The sequence below is a fragment of the Polypterus senegalus genome, chromosome 1 (genome assembly GCF_016835505.1).
Source record: "Polypterus senegalus isolate Bchr_013 chromosome 1, ASM1683550v1, whole genome shotgun sequence".
NCBI classification, from domain to species: Eukaryota; Metazoa; Chordata; class Cladistia; order Polypteriformes; family Polypteridae; genus Polypterus; species Polypterus senegalus.
In genome coordinates this window covers 163550154-163568769 of record NC_053154.1, presented here as the reverse complement: position 1 = coordinate 163568769, position 18616 = coordinate 163550154, and the positions used below count along the sequence as shown (strand labels likewise).

Genomic DNA, 18616 nt, shown 5'->3' with positions numbered 1-18616 from the left:
TTTATTGTGCAAATGGGGAAATACATTAAACAGTCAAATCATTAAAACATTCCAAATAGTTCAAAAGAATAAAATGGGTATAATCCAGGAAAGCATTACATTCAAATCTGATTTAAGCAACATTTTTTGCAGGATATGCTCAAGGATGAAATTATACTTGTACCCAAAATTTCAATTAATGCTACCAACTGTCTCTTTCAATTCAAAAGAATAGTTTTGTTTCCTTTAAAATTGTGTTTTCCAATGACTATCAATAAATGCTGAAGTCAGTCAGTAGGAAAAGCAGGCAATAACGTTTTACTCATTGGTATGTAGCATATTTAAGAGTAAGGAGCTCAAGCGAACTAATAATATTAGCTGCTGGTAACACAGATACTTATGAAAAAGAATAACATATTGTAATTAAATTGAAAAGGTTTTGCAGAAAAACATACCATGAGTTTTGCTTGTGCTGGTAAAGAAATCTGTTCTCTTTGTCCATCTGGATACCGCAGCATCAGTCTTGCCTTTGGACCTATGATGAAAAAATTGTTAATGTGCAACCAGATTTCATATCGTAAACTTGTATTGACACATGTATACAATTTAGTATGTGAAATATAAAAGTTAACCACATGAAGGTGCAGCTTAGTTAATAGTAGTTGTGAAAATGGCGTATATGGAAGAAAAATTAGGGGTCGCATTGTCATATAGGATATGTTTTGATAGGCTTTCCATATTAAAATATACTTCATCTTAAAGAAATAGAATAAAGGGTTAATGGATGTCAGAAACCTTTGCAAGCATATCAGGAAACCAGATAAAGGTCAAGTGAACAACAAAATGTACTGAAAGATGACTAAGAGATGACTAAGAAATGAGCAGATGTCCTGTGAACAACCAGAATGGGCAATTGTTACATACACAGATGGAAAGAGTACATTGAGAGGTTGATGAATTAAGAGAATGAGAGAGATAAGAGGTTGGATGATGTTGAGATAGTGAATCAGGAAGTGTAACGGATTACCAAGGAGGAAGTAAGGACAGCTATGAAAAGGATGAAGAATGGAAAAGCCGTTGGTCCAGATGACAAACCTGTGGAAGCATGGAGGTGTTTAGGAGAGATGGCAGTGGAGTTTTTAACCAGATTGTTTAATGGAATATTGGAAAAAAGTGAGAGGATGCCTGAGGAGTGGAGAAGAAGTATACTGGTGCAGATATTTAAGAATAAGGGGGATGCGCAGGAGTAACTACAGGGGGATAAAATTGATGAGCCACAGCATGAAGCTATGGGAAAGAGTAGTGAAAGCTAGGTTAAGAAGTGAGGTGATGATTAGTGAGCAGCAGTATGGTTTCATGCCAAGAAACAGCACCACAGATGATATGTTGGCTCTGATAGTTTTGATGGAGAAGTATAGAGAAGGCCAGGAGTAGTCTTTGTGGACTTGGAAAAAGCATATGACAGGGTGTCTCGAGGGTAGTTGTGATATTTGAGGAAGTCGGGAGTGGCAGAGAAGTATGTAGGAGTTGTACAGGATATGCATAAGTGAAGTGTGACCGTGGTGAGGTCTGCGGTGGGAGTGACCGATGCATTCAAGGTGGAGGTGGGATTACATCAGGGATCGGCCCTGAGCCCTTTATTTTACATACATACATACATACATACATACATACATACATACATACATATACGCACATATACATATATATATACACATATACATGCAGAAAACATGCATTATATAATTGAGAAGGCAGCGAAACAATAAGCAGCGAGCGAGTGACATATACAACCATATTCATGAGTTCTGCTACTTCGGAAACAAAGCACGATGTAAACCTACACTTTAAATTAAGTTCATAGACAGGCTGCCGCTGGCGTTTGTAATTTAGTGCCTGCCCATATAAGGCCGTCCGTCAGCGGCAATCCAATAGCAAACTCCCACTAAATATTCACGGGTTAAGGACTGTGCTTATGCAGAGGAAGATGAGATGGTCAGGGTGGTGTTTGGTACAAACTCACCGAAACTGCGAGAGAAAGTTTTAAGTGCCAGGACTAAGGTAACATTAAATACAGCCATGGACATAGCACGAGATGGCACCAGCACAGCTGGGAAACTTCGATGCATGTACACCGAGCGGCTCACGTGAACTGGCGCGTGCACAGATAAAAGCAACAGTTCCAAAGAGCTGAACAAAACCGAATTACACAATTGAAAAGGCAGCAAAAATATGAAGGCGTTGATACATACAAGCATATTCATAAATCCAAAACAAAGCACACGTTGGAAAAAGTCAATGTCCCGCTAAAGGAAGACAGTGTAAAAAAAACCCGTGCATGCAGTGTGTCAGGTCTCAGATAAAGAAGAAGACGAGCTGTTTATTGATGCAGTAAGAAACGAATCGATGAATGAAACCTGTCATCTTTACAGCGATTGACAAACACGGAATGTAACTTGAACACAACACATCCTACAAATCGAACCTGATTGAAAGAAATAATGATAATCAAATCCTTGATGACAGCAACACTCAGTAACACTCACAAAACAAATACTGTATATTGACAGTCATGTTACGTTATTTTTAAAATGTTCCCTTTTCTTTTTCTAGCTTTTTTAACACACTACTTCTCCGCTGCGATACGTGGGTATATATATATGTATATATATATATATAACCCGATCTACATACTCGAATAATGGATACTTTATTCGCCATCAATGATTGTTTTGGTAAAGCCATACTCAGTGTATTCATTAGATGAGCGGTAAAAAGTAAGAGCGAGGAAGGATGACTTATTGAGGCATGCAGGCTGTAGTGCGCGTCAACTCTATCTGAATTGCGATCACATTTGAAAAAATATATCTTTTCAAGTTCTATTTAGTCCATATGTGTCAAACTCAAGGGCAGCGGGCCACATCCGCGCGTGTAATTATATCCGACCCGAAGATCATTTTATATACTGTATTATTGTTATTAAAGCCCAGGTATATGAAGCGCTGGTAACACAATAAACTACAGATCCCATAATGCAGCGCTTCAGCTGCCTTGCCGTTACTTACCGCGTTAATCAAGTCTACCTTATGATGCTGCAAGTTATTGCGAAGCTAGCTCACACGATGCTGAAGAGAAAAGTTGATTCTGAAAATAGAGCCTTTAAAACCGATGGGAGGCTGAGTATATGTTTACTGAACCCGTGTGTCTCATTTGTGGAGCTAATGTGGCTGTAATTACAGAATTTAATCTAAGACGGCACTATGAGACAAAACATCAGGTTAACCTGAATGCAATGCAGAAGATACAGAAAGCAGCATAATTAAATAAGAATCTGACACTTCAGCGGACGTTTTAACCGTGCACAATCACAAAGTGATTTCAAGTGAAGCTGCTTTTATGGGAGACACAAATGCACCAGTGCAATTTGCCCCACTTTCCCTGTTGCCAAGTAATGTTAAACCAAGTCGTCACTACGGTGTTCCCAAATCGCACTTTGCTGATAAACTGGCGCACTGAGTTTGCACGGCGCTTTGGTGACTTTGAAGAACAAAAAGTCCGTCTACATGCGGCTCGAACCTTGTGCATGTTTGGTAGCACATATCTGTGTGAGAAGCTCTTCTCAGTGATAAAGACTAACAAAACAGCACACAGGAGTCGCCTCACTGATGAGCACCTGCAATCCATCCTGAGAATCTCCACAACACAGAACCTCACACCAAACATAAACGAACCTGTGGCCAAAAAAAGATGCCAGGCGTCCAGCTCTAAAATGACATATGAGCAAAGAAAACTGAATGATTTGATTTGTTATTGCTGAAAGGAACACATTTTATTTATATTTCTAGGTTTTGTTATGCAGCATGTTCATATTTGAATTTGTATAATTTTGACAGGATATATTTTTATGGAGAGCAAAATCTTTTGGGATATTTAAAATCTAAGTTTATTTTTATATAAAATTACATAAGAGTAAAGAAATGTGAATGTTTGTTCTTTTAACGTTTACTTTATTTCTAACTTGTATAATTTAGACAGGATAAATTTTTATGGAGAGCAAAATATTATAAGTTGTTTAAGGTTTGAGTTGATTTATTCACGAATAATATTCCTGTCTGTTTTACCATTCCTACCAAAGATATTTCTGTCGACTAAATAAAAATTCCTTCTATTTAAAATTTAAATAGAACTTGAACAAATCTGATAGTTCATAATATCCACGCAGACTTGCACGTAAGAGCGGGTGTTATCCGTTTTAACAAGCAGCATATTGCACTGATCTGAAATAGCTGTGTGTGTATATATATATGTATATGTATATGTATATGTATATGTATATGTATATATATATATATATATATATATATATATATATATATATATATATATATATATATATATATATATATATCTATATCTATATCTATCTATATCTATCTATATCTATCTATCTATACCTAAACGCTTGGTAGGAGAAGTAGTGTGTTAAAGAAGGAAAGAGAAAGAAAAGGAAACATTTTAAAAATAACGTAACATGGTTGTTAATGTAATTGTTTTGTCATTGATATGAGTGTTGTTCTCATATTTATCTATATATATATCTATATATCTATATATATATCTATATCTATATATATCTATATCTATACTAATAAAAGGCAAAGCCCTCACTCACTAATTCTCCAACTTACCGTGTAGGTAGAAGGCTGAAATTTGGCAGGCTTATTCCTTACAGCTTACTTACAAAAGTTGGGCAGGTTTCATTTCGAAATTCTACGCGTAGGGGTCATAACTGGAACTATTTTTCTACATATAATGTAATGGAGTTGAGTTGGAGATGGCCGTGGGGGCGGGGTTTCGTGTGACATGTAAGTACGTAGAAAACAAGGAAGAACTCCAAACAGCGATGAGCACAAAACACCATTTCACAATTGAGATGGCCGAAAAACATTATGAAGCAAATGATGCATACAAGCATATTCATAAGTACAGCTACTGCAGAAACAAAGCACGGCGTGAACCGTAAGTTTATATTAAATTAAGTTCATAGACAGGCTGCCACTAGCGTTTGTAATTTAGTGCCTGCCCATATAAGGCCGTCCATCAGCGGCAATCCAATACAAACACTGCCGGTAAATATTCACGTGTGAAGGACTGTGCTTATGCAGAGGAAGATGAGATGGTCAGGGTGGTGTTTGGCACAAACTCATTGAAACTGCGAGAGAAACTTTAAAGTGCGGGTCTTAGCTGACATTACGAGATGGCACCAGCACAGCTGGGAACCTTCGATGCAAGAACACCAAGCGGCTCCGTGAACTGGCGCAGTGCACAGACAAAAGCAACAGTTCCAAAGAGTGCTGAACAAAACCGAATTACACAATTGAGAAGGCAGCAAAAAATATGAAGCGCCTGATACATAGAATCATATTCATAAGTGCAGCTACTGCGGAAACAAAGCACACGGTGGAAAAAGTGAATGTCCCGCTAAAGGAAGACAGTGTAAAAAAAAACCCGTGCATGCAGTTTGTCACATCTCAGATAAAGAGGAAGGCGAGCTGTTTATTGATGCAGTAAGAAACTAATCGATGAATGAAACCTGTCATCTTTACAACGATTGACAAACACAGAATGTAACTTGAACACAACACATCGTACAAATCGACCCTGATTGAAACAAATAATGATAATCAAATCCTTGATGACAGCAACATTCAATAACACTCACAAAACAATTACTGTATATTGACAATCATGTTACGTTATTTTTAAAATGTTCCCTTTTCTTTTTCATAGCTTCTACTACTCCACTGCGATACGCGGTATATATATAAATGTATATATATACCCGATCTACAGTACATACTCTAGCATAGACAAGCCACACGCTGTGGCTAATTGTAGAGTCTTAAGCCTCTAATGCCGACATTCGAGGTTCGATTCCCGAGAGGGATGCACTGAGTATGTACGCTACCCGATTCATTTTACCTTCGCATCTCCTTGGTTTGGGACGTATGAAAAATATTAGGTTAGCAGAATCATGTTACGTTATTTTTAAAATGTTTCCTTTATTAGCACAAGCACAGCTGAGAAGCTTCGATGCATGTACTCCATAACGCGTTAAAAAAATAAAGCATTTAATCACACTTTCAATTCCAAGCAAACGGGAACTTTTGTCAATGCATGATTTCCTGGTACATCCATTACACTGATGCACACATCACAGCTACAAAAATGTTAGAGTCGGAATAAAGCGGCGTTCCTACGACTGATCATTTCGACTTCCCGCGAAGCCTTGATAAAAGCATGGTTTTGTGCACACTGAAAAGCAAGCAAAATTAGATGCATTACAGAAAGCGGACTTTGTGGCTCTTACTGGGGATCATTGGACTTCCGTGACCGTTAGTAATTCTAATTACATCTAATTACAAAATGTTCAATGATCACACTGTTTTAGCCTAATGTACAAAATAATTTTGGCTAAGGTTACTCAGAGTTTAAAGATTAAGTTGGTCAAATTACCTTTTATGTTTCTGACTTATTTTTTTAAGAAGAAAAACTGCACTTTATGTTGAAATTTTGGTTATTATTATTTAAAGACAATACTATTCTGAAAATTTACTTAAAGTACTTAAACTACCACTTTATTTTTAAGTCTGCCCAATTTTAACCAGGGATGATATTTTTGTTTCTGTTTTGAATTCAAATGCAGTTTAAAGGCTTTTTTTTTCAGAAATTAAAACAGCTTCAGTTTACAATATTCATGTCCATGTCTATTATTTGATTCTGTAGCCCACTAAAACACTTTTATATTAAAAAAAAAATTTGCGATTTGGGGCAAATTTACGTGGTGATTTACATACGATTAATCAAGATTAATTCTTACACAGCCTCTAATTAATTGGATTAATTTTTTTAATCGAGTCCCACCTAATATATATATATGTGGATATATATATGTAGATTTGTATATATATGTGTGTATATACAGTATATATGTATATATATGTGTGTGTGTATATACAATATGTATATATATGTGTGTGTGTATATACAGTATGTGTATAGATATATAGATATAGATATATAGATATAGATATATATATATATATATATAGATATATAGATATATATATAGATATATAGATATATAGATATATATATATATATATAGATATATATATATATAGATATAGATATATATATATATATACATATTTATATATATATATATATGTGTCTGTGTGTGTATATATATTATATATATATATATATGTGTATATATATATATATATATATATATATATATATATATATATGCCAGCAACACTCATGACAATGACAAAACAATTACATTGTCAATCATGTTACGTTATTATTAAAATGTTTACTTTTCTTTTTCATTACTTCTTTAACACACTACTTCTCCGTGTAGGGCTGGTATTTTGCTATATATATATATATATATATATATATATGAATGACCTCCAAAGAGCGCTGAGACTTTTGATATCATGAACGTGTCTGCAAAAACTGTGGTCTCATGCCCAGCAAAAGTCGAGCAGCCAGCGCGCATAACATGATTGACATTGTCATGAGTGTTGCTGTCATATATATGCCTGCCTAAATAAGTCACCCTCGCTTTGCTCTTACTTTTTTACCGTTCATTTAATCATGGCTAGTGGCGGAAAAATTATAAAATGGAAGGAGGATGGCTTTACCAAAACAATTATTGATGGCTTAATCGATTATTCATAAAGCTTGAATTGGTGATCTGTTTTCTGTGTTAACCTCATATTTTTCATACCTCTTCTCAAACTAAGGTGGTGCGAGGGTAAAATGAATCGGGATGCTGATCAATGTAATCGGTGTACCAGGAAATCATGCATTGACAAAAGCTCCCCTTTGCTTGTAATGCAAAGTGTGATTAAATGCATTATTTTTAACGCGTTATGGAGCACATGCATCGAAGCTTCTCAGCTGTGCTTGTGCTAAGAAAAGGAAAGATTTTAAAAATAACGTAACACGATTTTCAATGTAACCTTTTGTAAGTAGTGCCTGGAGAGACAGCGTGTGTATTAACTTGTGCATTTTTCTGTGAGTATTTGGTGGCAGTCTGACGGTTGTTTCGGAAGACGGCGTTAGTCATGAGCTCAGCTCAGAGCGAAATGAGATGAATGGGAGGGGAGATGATGACATGACTCCCCCACCCGCCTTAACTGTCAATCCCCCACAAACACAGTCTATCAGAATTTGCATAAGCACACCCCTGCACCTACAATTTTAACTTAGTTACAAAGTGATCAAAACTTTCGTTTATATCCTGCGTCCTCTTATTAAACTTGTATCCCGCATTACCTGTGGGCATGTGAAACGCCAGCGGTAGCCTGTCTATGAACTTAATTTAAAGTTTAGGTTTACACCTTGCTTTCTTTCCGAGGTAGCAGCACTCATGAATATGGTAGTATATGTCACTCGCTCGCTTCTTATTGTTTCGCTGCCTTCTCAATTATATAATGCATGTCTTCTTAAGCGCTTTTTGGAGGTCTTCCTGGTTTTCTACACACTGCGTTGACAGTCAGGTCACGTGATTACGTGGGAGCCGTGATGATGTCACACGAAACTCCGCCCCCCCACGTCTTTCCAGCTCAACTCCATTACAGTTAATGGAGAAAAATATCTTCCAGTTATGACCATTAGGCGTAGAATTTCGAAATGAAACCTGCCCAACTTTTGTAAGTAAGCTGTAAGGAATGAGCCTGCCAAATTTCAGCCTTCTACCTACACGGGAAGTTGGAGAATGAGTGAGCGAGTGAGTGAGTGAGTGAGTGAGTGAGCGGCTTTGCCTTTATTAGTATAGATATATATATATATATATATATATATATATATATATATATATATATATATATATATATATATATATATATATATATATATGAATGACCTCCAAAGAGCGCAGAGACTTTTGATCACGTGAACGTGTCTGCAAAAAGTGGGGTCTCCTGCCCAGCAAAAGTCGAGCAGCCGGCGCGCGCATAGCTGTGCCGGCCTTTGAAACGCTGACTGCGCTTCTGCCTTAAGTCAAAGTGAGCACGTTTAATTTTTTTCATCCTCCCCCTGAGCTATAGCCCAGACAAGTGCAAACATGGGACCCCATTTCTACACCGCGGCAAACTAATATTAAGGTGCTTCGCACTTTCTTTTGCACATATATGATTATGAGGCCGTCAGCTCGGATTATGAAGACACGCACAGGAGTGGAGGACTGACAGTGCCATCATAGCCGATTAATGGCAGGGACGTCTCACCAGTCTACACAAGACCCACCGCGACTGTCCCCAAAAGGTGCTCATATCATCAGCGAAGACATCTCTCTACACTATATAACAGAAAAAGTCAACTTTCCTTTCTTTACACCTTTTTCCTTTTATCCCAAACCAAAGCCTTTCTCTCTTAACACTGCAGAGGACACAAAACACATTTTTTTTAATTGCTGGTAATGCCGGTAAGGCACATTACCAGAGGCAGAAATTTGGACATTCACATAGAAAATGTAATTTCTATACCACAGCCGTCGTGTAGCTCCTTTCAAAAGGGATCAACTACCGAGAGATGATCCATATACATTTTAGCTGCTGTTAGTACTACTTACCTGTTCTGTTACACCATCTTTAAAATAGTTTACCCGCAACCACTCCAGTAGTGCTCAATGTACCTTTACTACTTAAAACGTTAGTGTTTTACTGTTTAATAACTTATAGACTACATTTTATTATTTTTCCATTGCACTCAGTGACCAAAGCTATACACACACATATAGACACATACATATACTATATACGTATATACACATATATACCGGTTTTTTGTTTGTGTGTGTGTGTGTGTGTGTGTGTGTGTATATATATATATACACACACACACACACACACATATGTGTGTATATGTAGGTATATATATGTGTGTATGTGTATATTGATATGTATATATGTATGTGTATATATATATATTTTTCTTTTCATAACTTCTTTAACACACAACATTGCTGCGAAGCGTGGGTGTTTTGCTATATATATAACAGTGACAAAACAATTACATTGACAATCATGTTACGTTATTTTCAAAATGTTTCTTTATCTTTCCTTCTTTAACACACTACTTCTCCGCTGCGAAGCGCGGGTATTTTGCTAGTGTATGTGTATATACACAGCGCGGTGTCCGGGTCCGCGTTCCTTTTGGCTGTATAGCCGCCCCGTAGAAAAGCCCCAGTCCGTCCCCTCTCAGAATTCCTGCTTACCCCCCTCCGTTCTTTCCTCTTTGCTTTTATTTTTCCTGTTCCCGAAAATCTTTTCAAAACAAAAGTAAAGAAATAGACAGAACGTCACATTAATGTCTTCTCCCCTCTGCCTATTAAATAACCAATAAAATGAAATAAAAAAATCACGAAAGAAACAGAAACCACAACCTACCCTTACAGGGTCCACTGCGCTGCTGGCGTTACAGCCAAACACGTGGTGTATGCAGGTTATGAGGTGTGACGCTAATTAATGCCCGTACTACAACAGATTATATTGTTCATATACTATTAACAGGGATCTGTACTCTTTTGGGGAAGTTCATAACAAAAAAAATAAATAAAATTATAAATAACATGTGCACTTGAGCATTTCGAGCCCCGCGTCTGAGTTGGATGGTTCCCCTGGTCACCAATTCGTGTGTTTCACTATGCCCACTATGACTTGTACGGAGGAGACCTTACGGAACAATGCCGAAACGAAACGCAACTAAACCTGCTGCTGCGAGAGAGGACCCATTACAGCGTGATCAAGAAGCTAAGAGGCAAAGGCGTGACAGTCGCTCGCAAGAAACAGACACTCAGCATTCACACAGATTAGCTCAATGATGCGTCTCTGCCGCACAACGAAAGGCAACTGAAACACCTACAGAGAGAGAAGACAGATTACGCCATGATCGCGAAAGAAAAGTGAAAGTAAAAATATTGCCTTCCAAAAGTCAAGGGAAATTACTACAAGATACTAATAAATACTTCACACAGAATGTTGTTTACCAAGAAGTACTCGACTCTGTCCACTCGAATGCCACAAGATTTTGCGACTCCACAGACATTACTATGTGCAATGAAGGTGATGGACACGATGACACAGTGCTGCATGTCACTGACGAAGTTAATGCACTACATCACTTTGCATCGTCCTCCTCTTCCTTACAACCTTTTACACAACGTATACGATTCTCATTAGTCTGCGTCCCACACTTCGTGAATCATAGGTTTTGTTTTGAAATTTTGTTTCCCATGCAAAAATCAAATGTGGTGTGATGAACGACCCAGTTCACGACTGGCAGCCGCATTTAAACAGGGAGTCCTTCAACTGTGGTCATCCAACGCGCAGCATAGCGCGTGCCAAGTTGCTAGTATATATATATATATATATCTCTATCTCCTTTGGGGTGCGAGCAGCTGTTGCTGGGGGTGCCATAATCCATCGAGGAAGAAAAATTAAAAACATTATATGTACAAAATCTTAATTTATCTATCCATTCCTAAATAATTAAATGGGCAGGCTATTTCGTATCAGTGCAATACGCTGCTTGTTAAAATGGATGACTCCTGCTCTTACGTGCACTTAGTGCTGCGTGGGTATCATGAACTATCGTATCTGTTCAAGTTCTATTTAAATTTTAAAAATAAGTAATTTTTATTTAGTCGACAGAAATATGTTTAGTAGGAATGCAAGTTAAATTTAGTCATCACTGCATACATTTTTCTTCACCATAGAAATTTAAAGACTAAATTCAACTTCCATTCCTACCAAAGATATTTCTGGCGACTAAATAGAACCTAGTTATATCCAAATTCGAGCTATTGAGCTGTCGCCTGCCTGCCTGCCTGAATAAGTCACCTAAACCCGCTCTTACTTTTTTACCGTTCATTTAATCATGGCTAGTCGGGGAAAAATTATAAAATGGAAGGAGGATGGATTTACCAAAACAATTATTGATGGCGAATAAAGTATCCATTATTCATAAAGCTTCAATTGGTGATCTGTCTTTCTGCGTTAATCTCATATTTTTTCATACTTCTTCTCAAACCGAGGGGGTGCGAGGGTAAAATGAATTGGGAAGCGCTGATATATATATATTGAATATATTGAAATAGTTTTACTGTCAAATAATGCAAACAGTACGCGGCACGTCTTTCGCCCTAATTCTGGGCTCATCAGGCGTACACACTCACTGCACCCCCACTCGGGAATCGAACCTCGGACAGTATGTAGATCGGGGTGTGTGCATATATAGGTTCATAAATATAAAAGATAACTCCTGTAGCCACAATAAATGCCTTTATTAAATAGACAAACCAGGGATGAACAAGTTCCTTTCTACTGCAGCCACAGCCGTGACACACATAAAAAACATCAATAATAACTTATAAACTTGCAATATTATTTAGGAAAATCGCAACATTTTACTCACCAAAAATTTGGATTATTTGTAAACAAAATCCATCAACCTCTCTTTCCTCAAAAACAGTTCAATTACTTTGTCGTACGGATTATCCCTGCGCTTCAGTTCCATCAAAACCTCACTTTCTATCGCCATCGAAGCTAATGCTGAAAGGCGAACCCGCCCTATGGTATTTCTGGCATAAGTTTCAATTCGCTTAAGGGCTGAAAATGTCCGCTCGACAGAAGCAGTGTACACAGGAATGCTCACCGCCAAATATACCAATGTGAACAGCCGCCCCATGCTCTCATTCAGATTTTTCTGATGAAGGAAGTCAAGGAGATCAGTAGGAGATTTTCCTGCAAAATCATCCATGGCATACATTACAGTCAGTTCTGTTTTTAGCTGAGACAGATCAAAAAGCGCTCCGTGGCTCTTGTGTTAAAGTGGAGAAGGCTGCATGCGTGAAATTTTTCTTGTATTCCCGAAACTTCTGGGGCTCGAGGAGCATGACAAACATCAGGTTTTCGTGGTCTTGAAATCTGGTCTGTGTCTGGCAAATAATATTGTCCTGAATCCTGCCATGGAGTTGGCCGTAGTGCATGCGACAATCTTTCGCTCGGAGCATTTGCTGTGCGTTCAGTGGCTTCAGAGAGTTCCTCATATCGGCTTCTATTCAATCAATGGGTCTGAATACGGTGACGTTGCCGTACGCCTGCTAGAGGGCCCTACTGACACCAACTCAAAATCTGACTGGTTGAAGCAACAGGTTAATCAACATTTGTTCTGTGTTAAGAGTGTCTCCACAACAGACTGTGAAAGCCTCTCTGCCTGGCAACAAATGATGGCTGAAATGTGATTGATTAAATGCTTTAATATGAAACTCCACCTCCCACGGCTATCGAGCTGCAGTCTATTCTCTCTGCCTGGTAACAGATGACAGCTGAAATGTGATTGGTTAAATATTTTAATACAAAACTCCCGTGGATATCGAGCTGCATTCTATTACAGTATATGGACAAAAACACGTTCCAGTTATGACCATTACGTGTAGAATTTCGAAATGAAACCTGCCCAACTTTTGCAAGTAAGCTGTAAGGAATGAGCCTGCCAAATTTCAGCCTTCTACCTACACGGGAAGTTGGAGAATTACTGATGAGTGAGTGAGTGAGTGAGGGCTTTGCCTTTAATAGTATAGATATAAACAGCAACACTCATAACAGTGACAAAACAATTACATTGACAATCATGTTACGTTATTTTTAAAATGTTTCCTTTTCTTTTTTATTACTCCTTTAACACACTACTTCTTCGCTGCGAAGTGCGGGTATTTAGCTAGTACATTATAAAAGGGTGAAATACAATGTGTTTATTTAATTTCCCTTTGCTTATAAATCTGACAAAACTCTTAAGCATAAATTAATAGAACTGGCTTTATTTAATTGTTTTCACTATTGAATGGTTATTGTGTTTCAACAATGAAATATTCATGGATTTAAACCAATTACTCCATAGCATGGTGCCACCACCACGCTGGAATGATATCGCATAGGTGATGAGTAGTGTCTGCTTTCCTCTAAACACGATGTTTGGAATTGAGGCCAAACAGTTTGATCTTGGTTTCATCAGATCAGAGAATCTTTGTTTCCCATAGTCTGAATGTTTTTAGTTGCCTTTATGCAACCCCAAAAGGCCTTTCATGTGTCGTTTGACCCCTTTGACATAAATCCCCTGTTAGTGGAGCACTGCAGTGGTCGTTGTACTTCTGGAAATTTCTCCAGAAATCCCCATACAAGTTCTCTAGAGCTCAGCCAGTATGACAATAAGGTTCATAGACACCTCTCTTACCATAACCTTCTCCCTCATTTGCCTGCATAGCCAGCATATTAGGAAGAATAATTGTTGTTCCACAATTGTTCCATTAATGAATTACAGAGGCCATTGTGCTCTTTGGAGCCTTCAGTGCTGCAGGTAATTTTTTTAGTAGCCTACCCCGATCTACATCTTGACACATTCCTAACTCTAAACTTTTCAGGTAATTCCTTGGATGGCTTGCTTTATTCTCTGGTACACTGTAGTAATATTTCACAACTATTATCTAATTTTAGAAAAACTCAACAGAAAATTTACATTTTTATTATTTTAAGCCCATAAACGGACACAAAAATAATGTTTCCAAAGTCAATGAAAAGATTTCAAGAATATAGTCCTTCTGTCTAAGTTGTAATAATGTTATGGGTACATTTTTAAAATAAATTTAGTATGAAAATATAAACATTAGAGATTTTCCAAGCTTTTGAATTTATGTAAAAGCTTTTGAATTTATAGTACATCATTTAGACTCCAGCCATTGAATTACAATGGGCAGGTCTGATAATGGAAAAACAAATGAAAACACTATTTGGTATTTTGAAAAGAATATGATCAAACTGTCCCCATTATCTTTAGGTTTGCAAAGATATTCTAAAATGTTAAAAGATGACAGCAAAAATAAGCAGTATGTACTGTTGGTTATTACTTTTGAATAATCTCAAGAACGTTGACAAAAAAAGACTAGTATTTGTACTTTCAGGCTACTACCTAAACATTTCCAATTAGGTTTTTAATGTTATGTTCTTAACTCATTTTTTTTCTTCCTTAACTAACCCTCAATTCTTTTCAATATGTAAATGCTGTTACCTGACCACATGATTCTCCAACAAGATCTATTTTTTGAGGTGGCACAGAAGGAAACCAGGGTTCACATTCTGGGTGATCCCTGCATGTAGTTTGCATGTTTTCCTAGTGTTTGCATGGGTTTCCTAATGGTGCTCTGGTTTCCTCCCATGTTCTAAAATCAATCATGTTTGGTGAAATGGTGTTGCTTTCTCCTAGAGTTTGCATATGTTCACACTACAATGGACTTTTGTTGTTCCTGCCTTGCACCAGGTGCCCCACATGCTAGCCCTGGATGATCTGGTTGAGAACATGGATAAAGGGGGATGATCTAGTTCTTTCTTTACTTTTAACTTTTATTCCAGTCAACAAAATGGTATTATGACTATCAGAACTCAATATATTACTACCATGAAATACAATCATGACAGAATAAATTATTATACGCTCTTAAAGTTTCTTATAAATGGTTGGACTAGCTGTTAAAAAGCTTCCCTACTCTAGTCAATACTGAGAATCACCCTTCTCAGCTGCTGTACTGCACTATTAGGTCACTAGTAACAATTATTACTTTACTATTAGTGTTATTAGTTCATCTATATCTTTCTTCCAATTTTACTTTTATTTTGGTGAAAAAAATGGTCCTAGGCAGATCTTAATTTTTGCATAGTAGTAATATTAAGAATGTGTACATCATTAGACTTTCTAGAAGTTTCTAAATTCTGCATTGTTATGGAACTAGCATCTCTTTTTATTTACCGTCTCAGACAGCGATAATCCATGCCATACTTTCACAAAGCCATTTTCATAAAAGGCATAACAAATAAAAAAATACTACCAAACACTTTTGTTAACTGACATCTCATGTCATGACAACCTAACCTTTAGCCAGACAACTAAAACTGAGAATACCTGGTACAAAACATTTTAGATTAATAATCCGCTGTGCAATTAAATATTTTTTTTTTCTGTTTGACACACTGTTACCCTATAAACTAACTTTTTCACTTTACCAATTATGCAACTTGCCCTTGCATATAAATACTCATTTACCAATTTGGGTTTACTTATATTCATCTGATTACATTTTACTGACTCATTTATTTTTGAATAAAATATGTATGAAATGTAATTGTAGAGAGTATTCCGAGATAGCACCATTCACCGTGGAATCTATATAAAAAGAAGATTCCTATAGCAGTATAGAACACATTAGCACTCGAACAATGGCATAATTGGCTTACGGAGAGAGTTGGTCTGTTACTATTTTTTGACAGTATCACACATCATATCGATAAAACATCTTTGAATCTGTATATGCCAATTAATGCTGTTATCAGTAAATCTTACCATTATCCTGTACAACGTCTGGATAGCATGTCTGTTCCCGTCTCTCTGGTTTTACAGCAATATCTGGAGATCCCAACTTGTGATTTACAATTACACTACTGTTGTGTGGTGACTCAGTCCTACATGGGAGTTCCAAATGATTTTTTTTACTCTCCTCCTTTCGATGGATGGCCTCCTTATTGACAGATTTCTTTGATTTTAGGAGATTGTCTTGCTGGAGGTTCTCTGGATGGTCTTCTAGAACGTCATCATCTGAACCATCTACTGAGATAAGTCCTTCACTGTCTGAAAATGGCTCTGCATCTGACTCCTCTTCTGAATGAACATTTTGCTGACTTGACTCATAATGTGTTTCCTGTAATGAGGCACGAATTGCAGCTTCAAGTTGGCTGTCTTCACTGGCATCAATTAGACTTTCCTAAGAAGGGGAGCATCATCAACAATAAGTTCTGGTTTATTCCTTATACCCAAATTAAAAATATATGTTAGTCAAAACAGTTCTAGAAATTACTTCAGAAGAAAATGTATAAATTAATCTAAAAGTGACATAAAATGTGTATTCAAATAAAAAAAATGACAGTGCAGGTGAAAATGGCATAGTACATAAATCATATTTTATATTTAAAGATCAGAAACAGTCATAAATGTATTTACAAAAAAAAAAACAAAAGGGAGGACACAATAGATTTAAAGTTATAACCTGTAAAGCTACTTAATAGTGAACATCTGAGAATAAAAATGTATTGTTAAAATCTGTGAATTTAAAATCAACAAACTGAACAGACATAACTAGTGATGAGCGAGCACCAAAGTGTTCGGGTGTTTGGTCCAAACACATCGTGATGTTCATGTGCTTTACCGAGCACCCGTGTATAATGTAAGTCAATGGGAGACAACCAGGCACCCCCTGCTCTGAAGAGGGGAGGGTGCCCGGTCCATTGGAAAAGGTCAGAAAGTGACAAACACCACCCAAATGGACCGGAAACAGCATGGTGACGATGTATGGATGCATCTTGGACTCCCAAGTCGCTGCTGGGAACCAGTTTGTCCGAGTTGTACGCCACTTTTACAGACTGACAAAAACACGCCCACAACCCCCCCAAAAATCAATTTTACAGGAAAAATAACGCTCTAAAACATTATATGCCAGTGCCTGCAGGTGAGCTGATGCTCCAAAACATTATATGACAGTGCCTGCATATATAGCACCCGATGACGTGTTCCGGCCAGCCAATCACTGTAATGCCAGCACCTGACATGGCTACTGGCATTACACTGAGGGCAGTACTTACCTGCCCCTTGTTTGGCTGTCTCCAACCCACGAAACGTGCAGGGCAGATGCTCCAAGCATAGCAATGCTCGAGGCGAACACATGTTCAGCCGAGCATGCTCGCTCATCACTAGACATAATACAAAAAAATGTAGAACTATATTCTCACTTCCAGTGAAAGAGTACCTCTAGGCCTTCTCATTACACAAATGACATCTACTTGCCCTTTTCATTTTTACCATTATAACAGTGGTAACTGAGGAAAGCTATTTATCTGATTGTACCAATAAACAGGGCATGCATTATACAGTTAAAATAGTTAAGAATAAACAATAAAGAAAAAAATGATAAATGGCAACATAAAGACAGCTACACATTTAAGCTGCACAAAGATAACAATTGACAAAGACTGAAAACTGCTCAGTCAAAAGAAGATGAATGAGATACCTGGTACATGTCTTTATAAAGCACATAGTTGGTACACTGATCAGCTGTGGTTCTAGATGTAACACAACCTTTGAATGAACGCTGCAGTCACTTAAGTCACTAAATAATCCATCCATTATCCAACCCGCTTTATCCTAACTACAGGGTCACAGGGGTCTGCTGGAGCCAATCACAGCCAACACAGGGCGTAAGGCAGGAAACAAACCCCGGGCAGGGCGCCAGCCCACTGCATGGCACGCACACACACCAAGCACACACTAGGGACAATTTAGAATCGCCAATGCACCTAACCTGCATGTCTTTGGACTGTGGAAGGAAACCGGAGCACCCGGAGGAAAGCCACACAGACACAGGGAGAACATGCAAACTTCACGCAGGGAGGACCCGGGAAGCAAACCCGGGTCTCCCAACTGCGAGGCAGCAGCGCTACCCACTGTGCCACCCTCACTATAT

The 18616-nt window shown here is 37.7% G+C and overlaps 1 protein-coding gene across 1 annotated transcript in view; it reads right to left on the bottom strand.

Annotated features, from left to right (window-relative positions):
* Positions 1 to 18616, bottom strand: part of ubxn7 (UBX domain protein 7) — a 77515-nt gene that overhangs the window by 8636 nt on the left and 50263 nt on the right. Inside the window, exons 9-10 of the mRNA XM_039761840.1 lie at positions 16447 to 16864; positions 435 to 514 (exon numbers count right to left, since the gene is read on the bottom strand). Of these exons, the coding sequence (XP_039617774.1) occupies positions 435 to 514; positions 16447 to 16864 (498 nt within the window). The remainder of the gene's footprint in view (positions 1 to 434; positions 515 to 16446; positions 16865 to 18616) is intronic.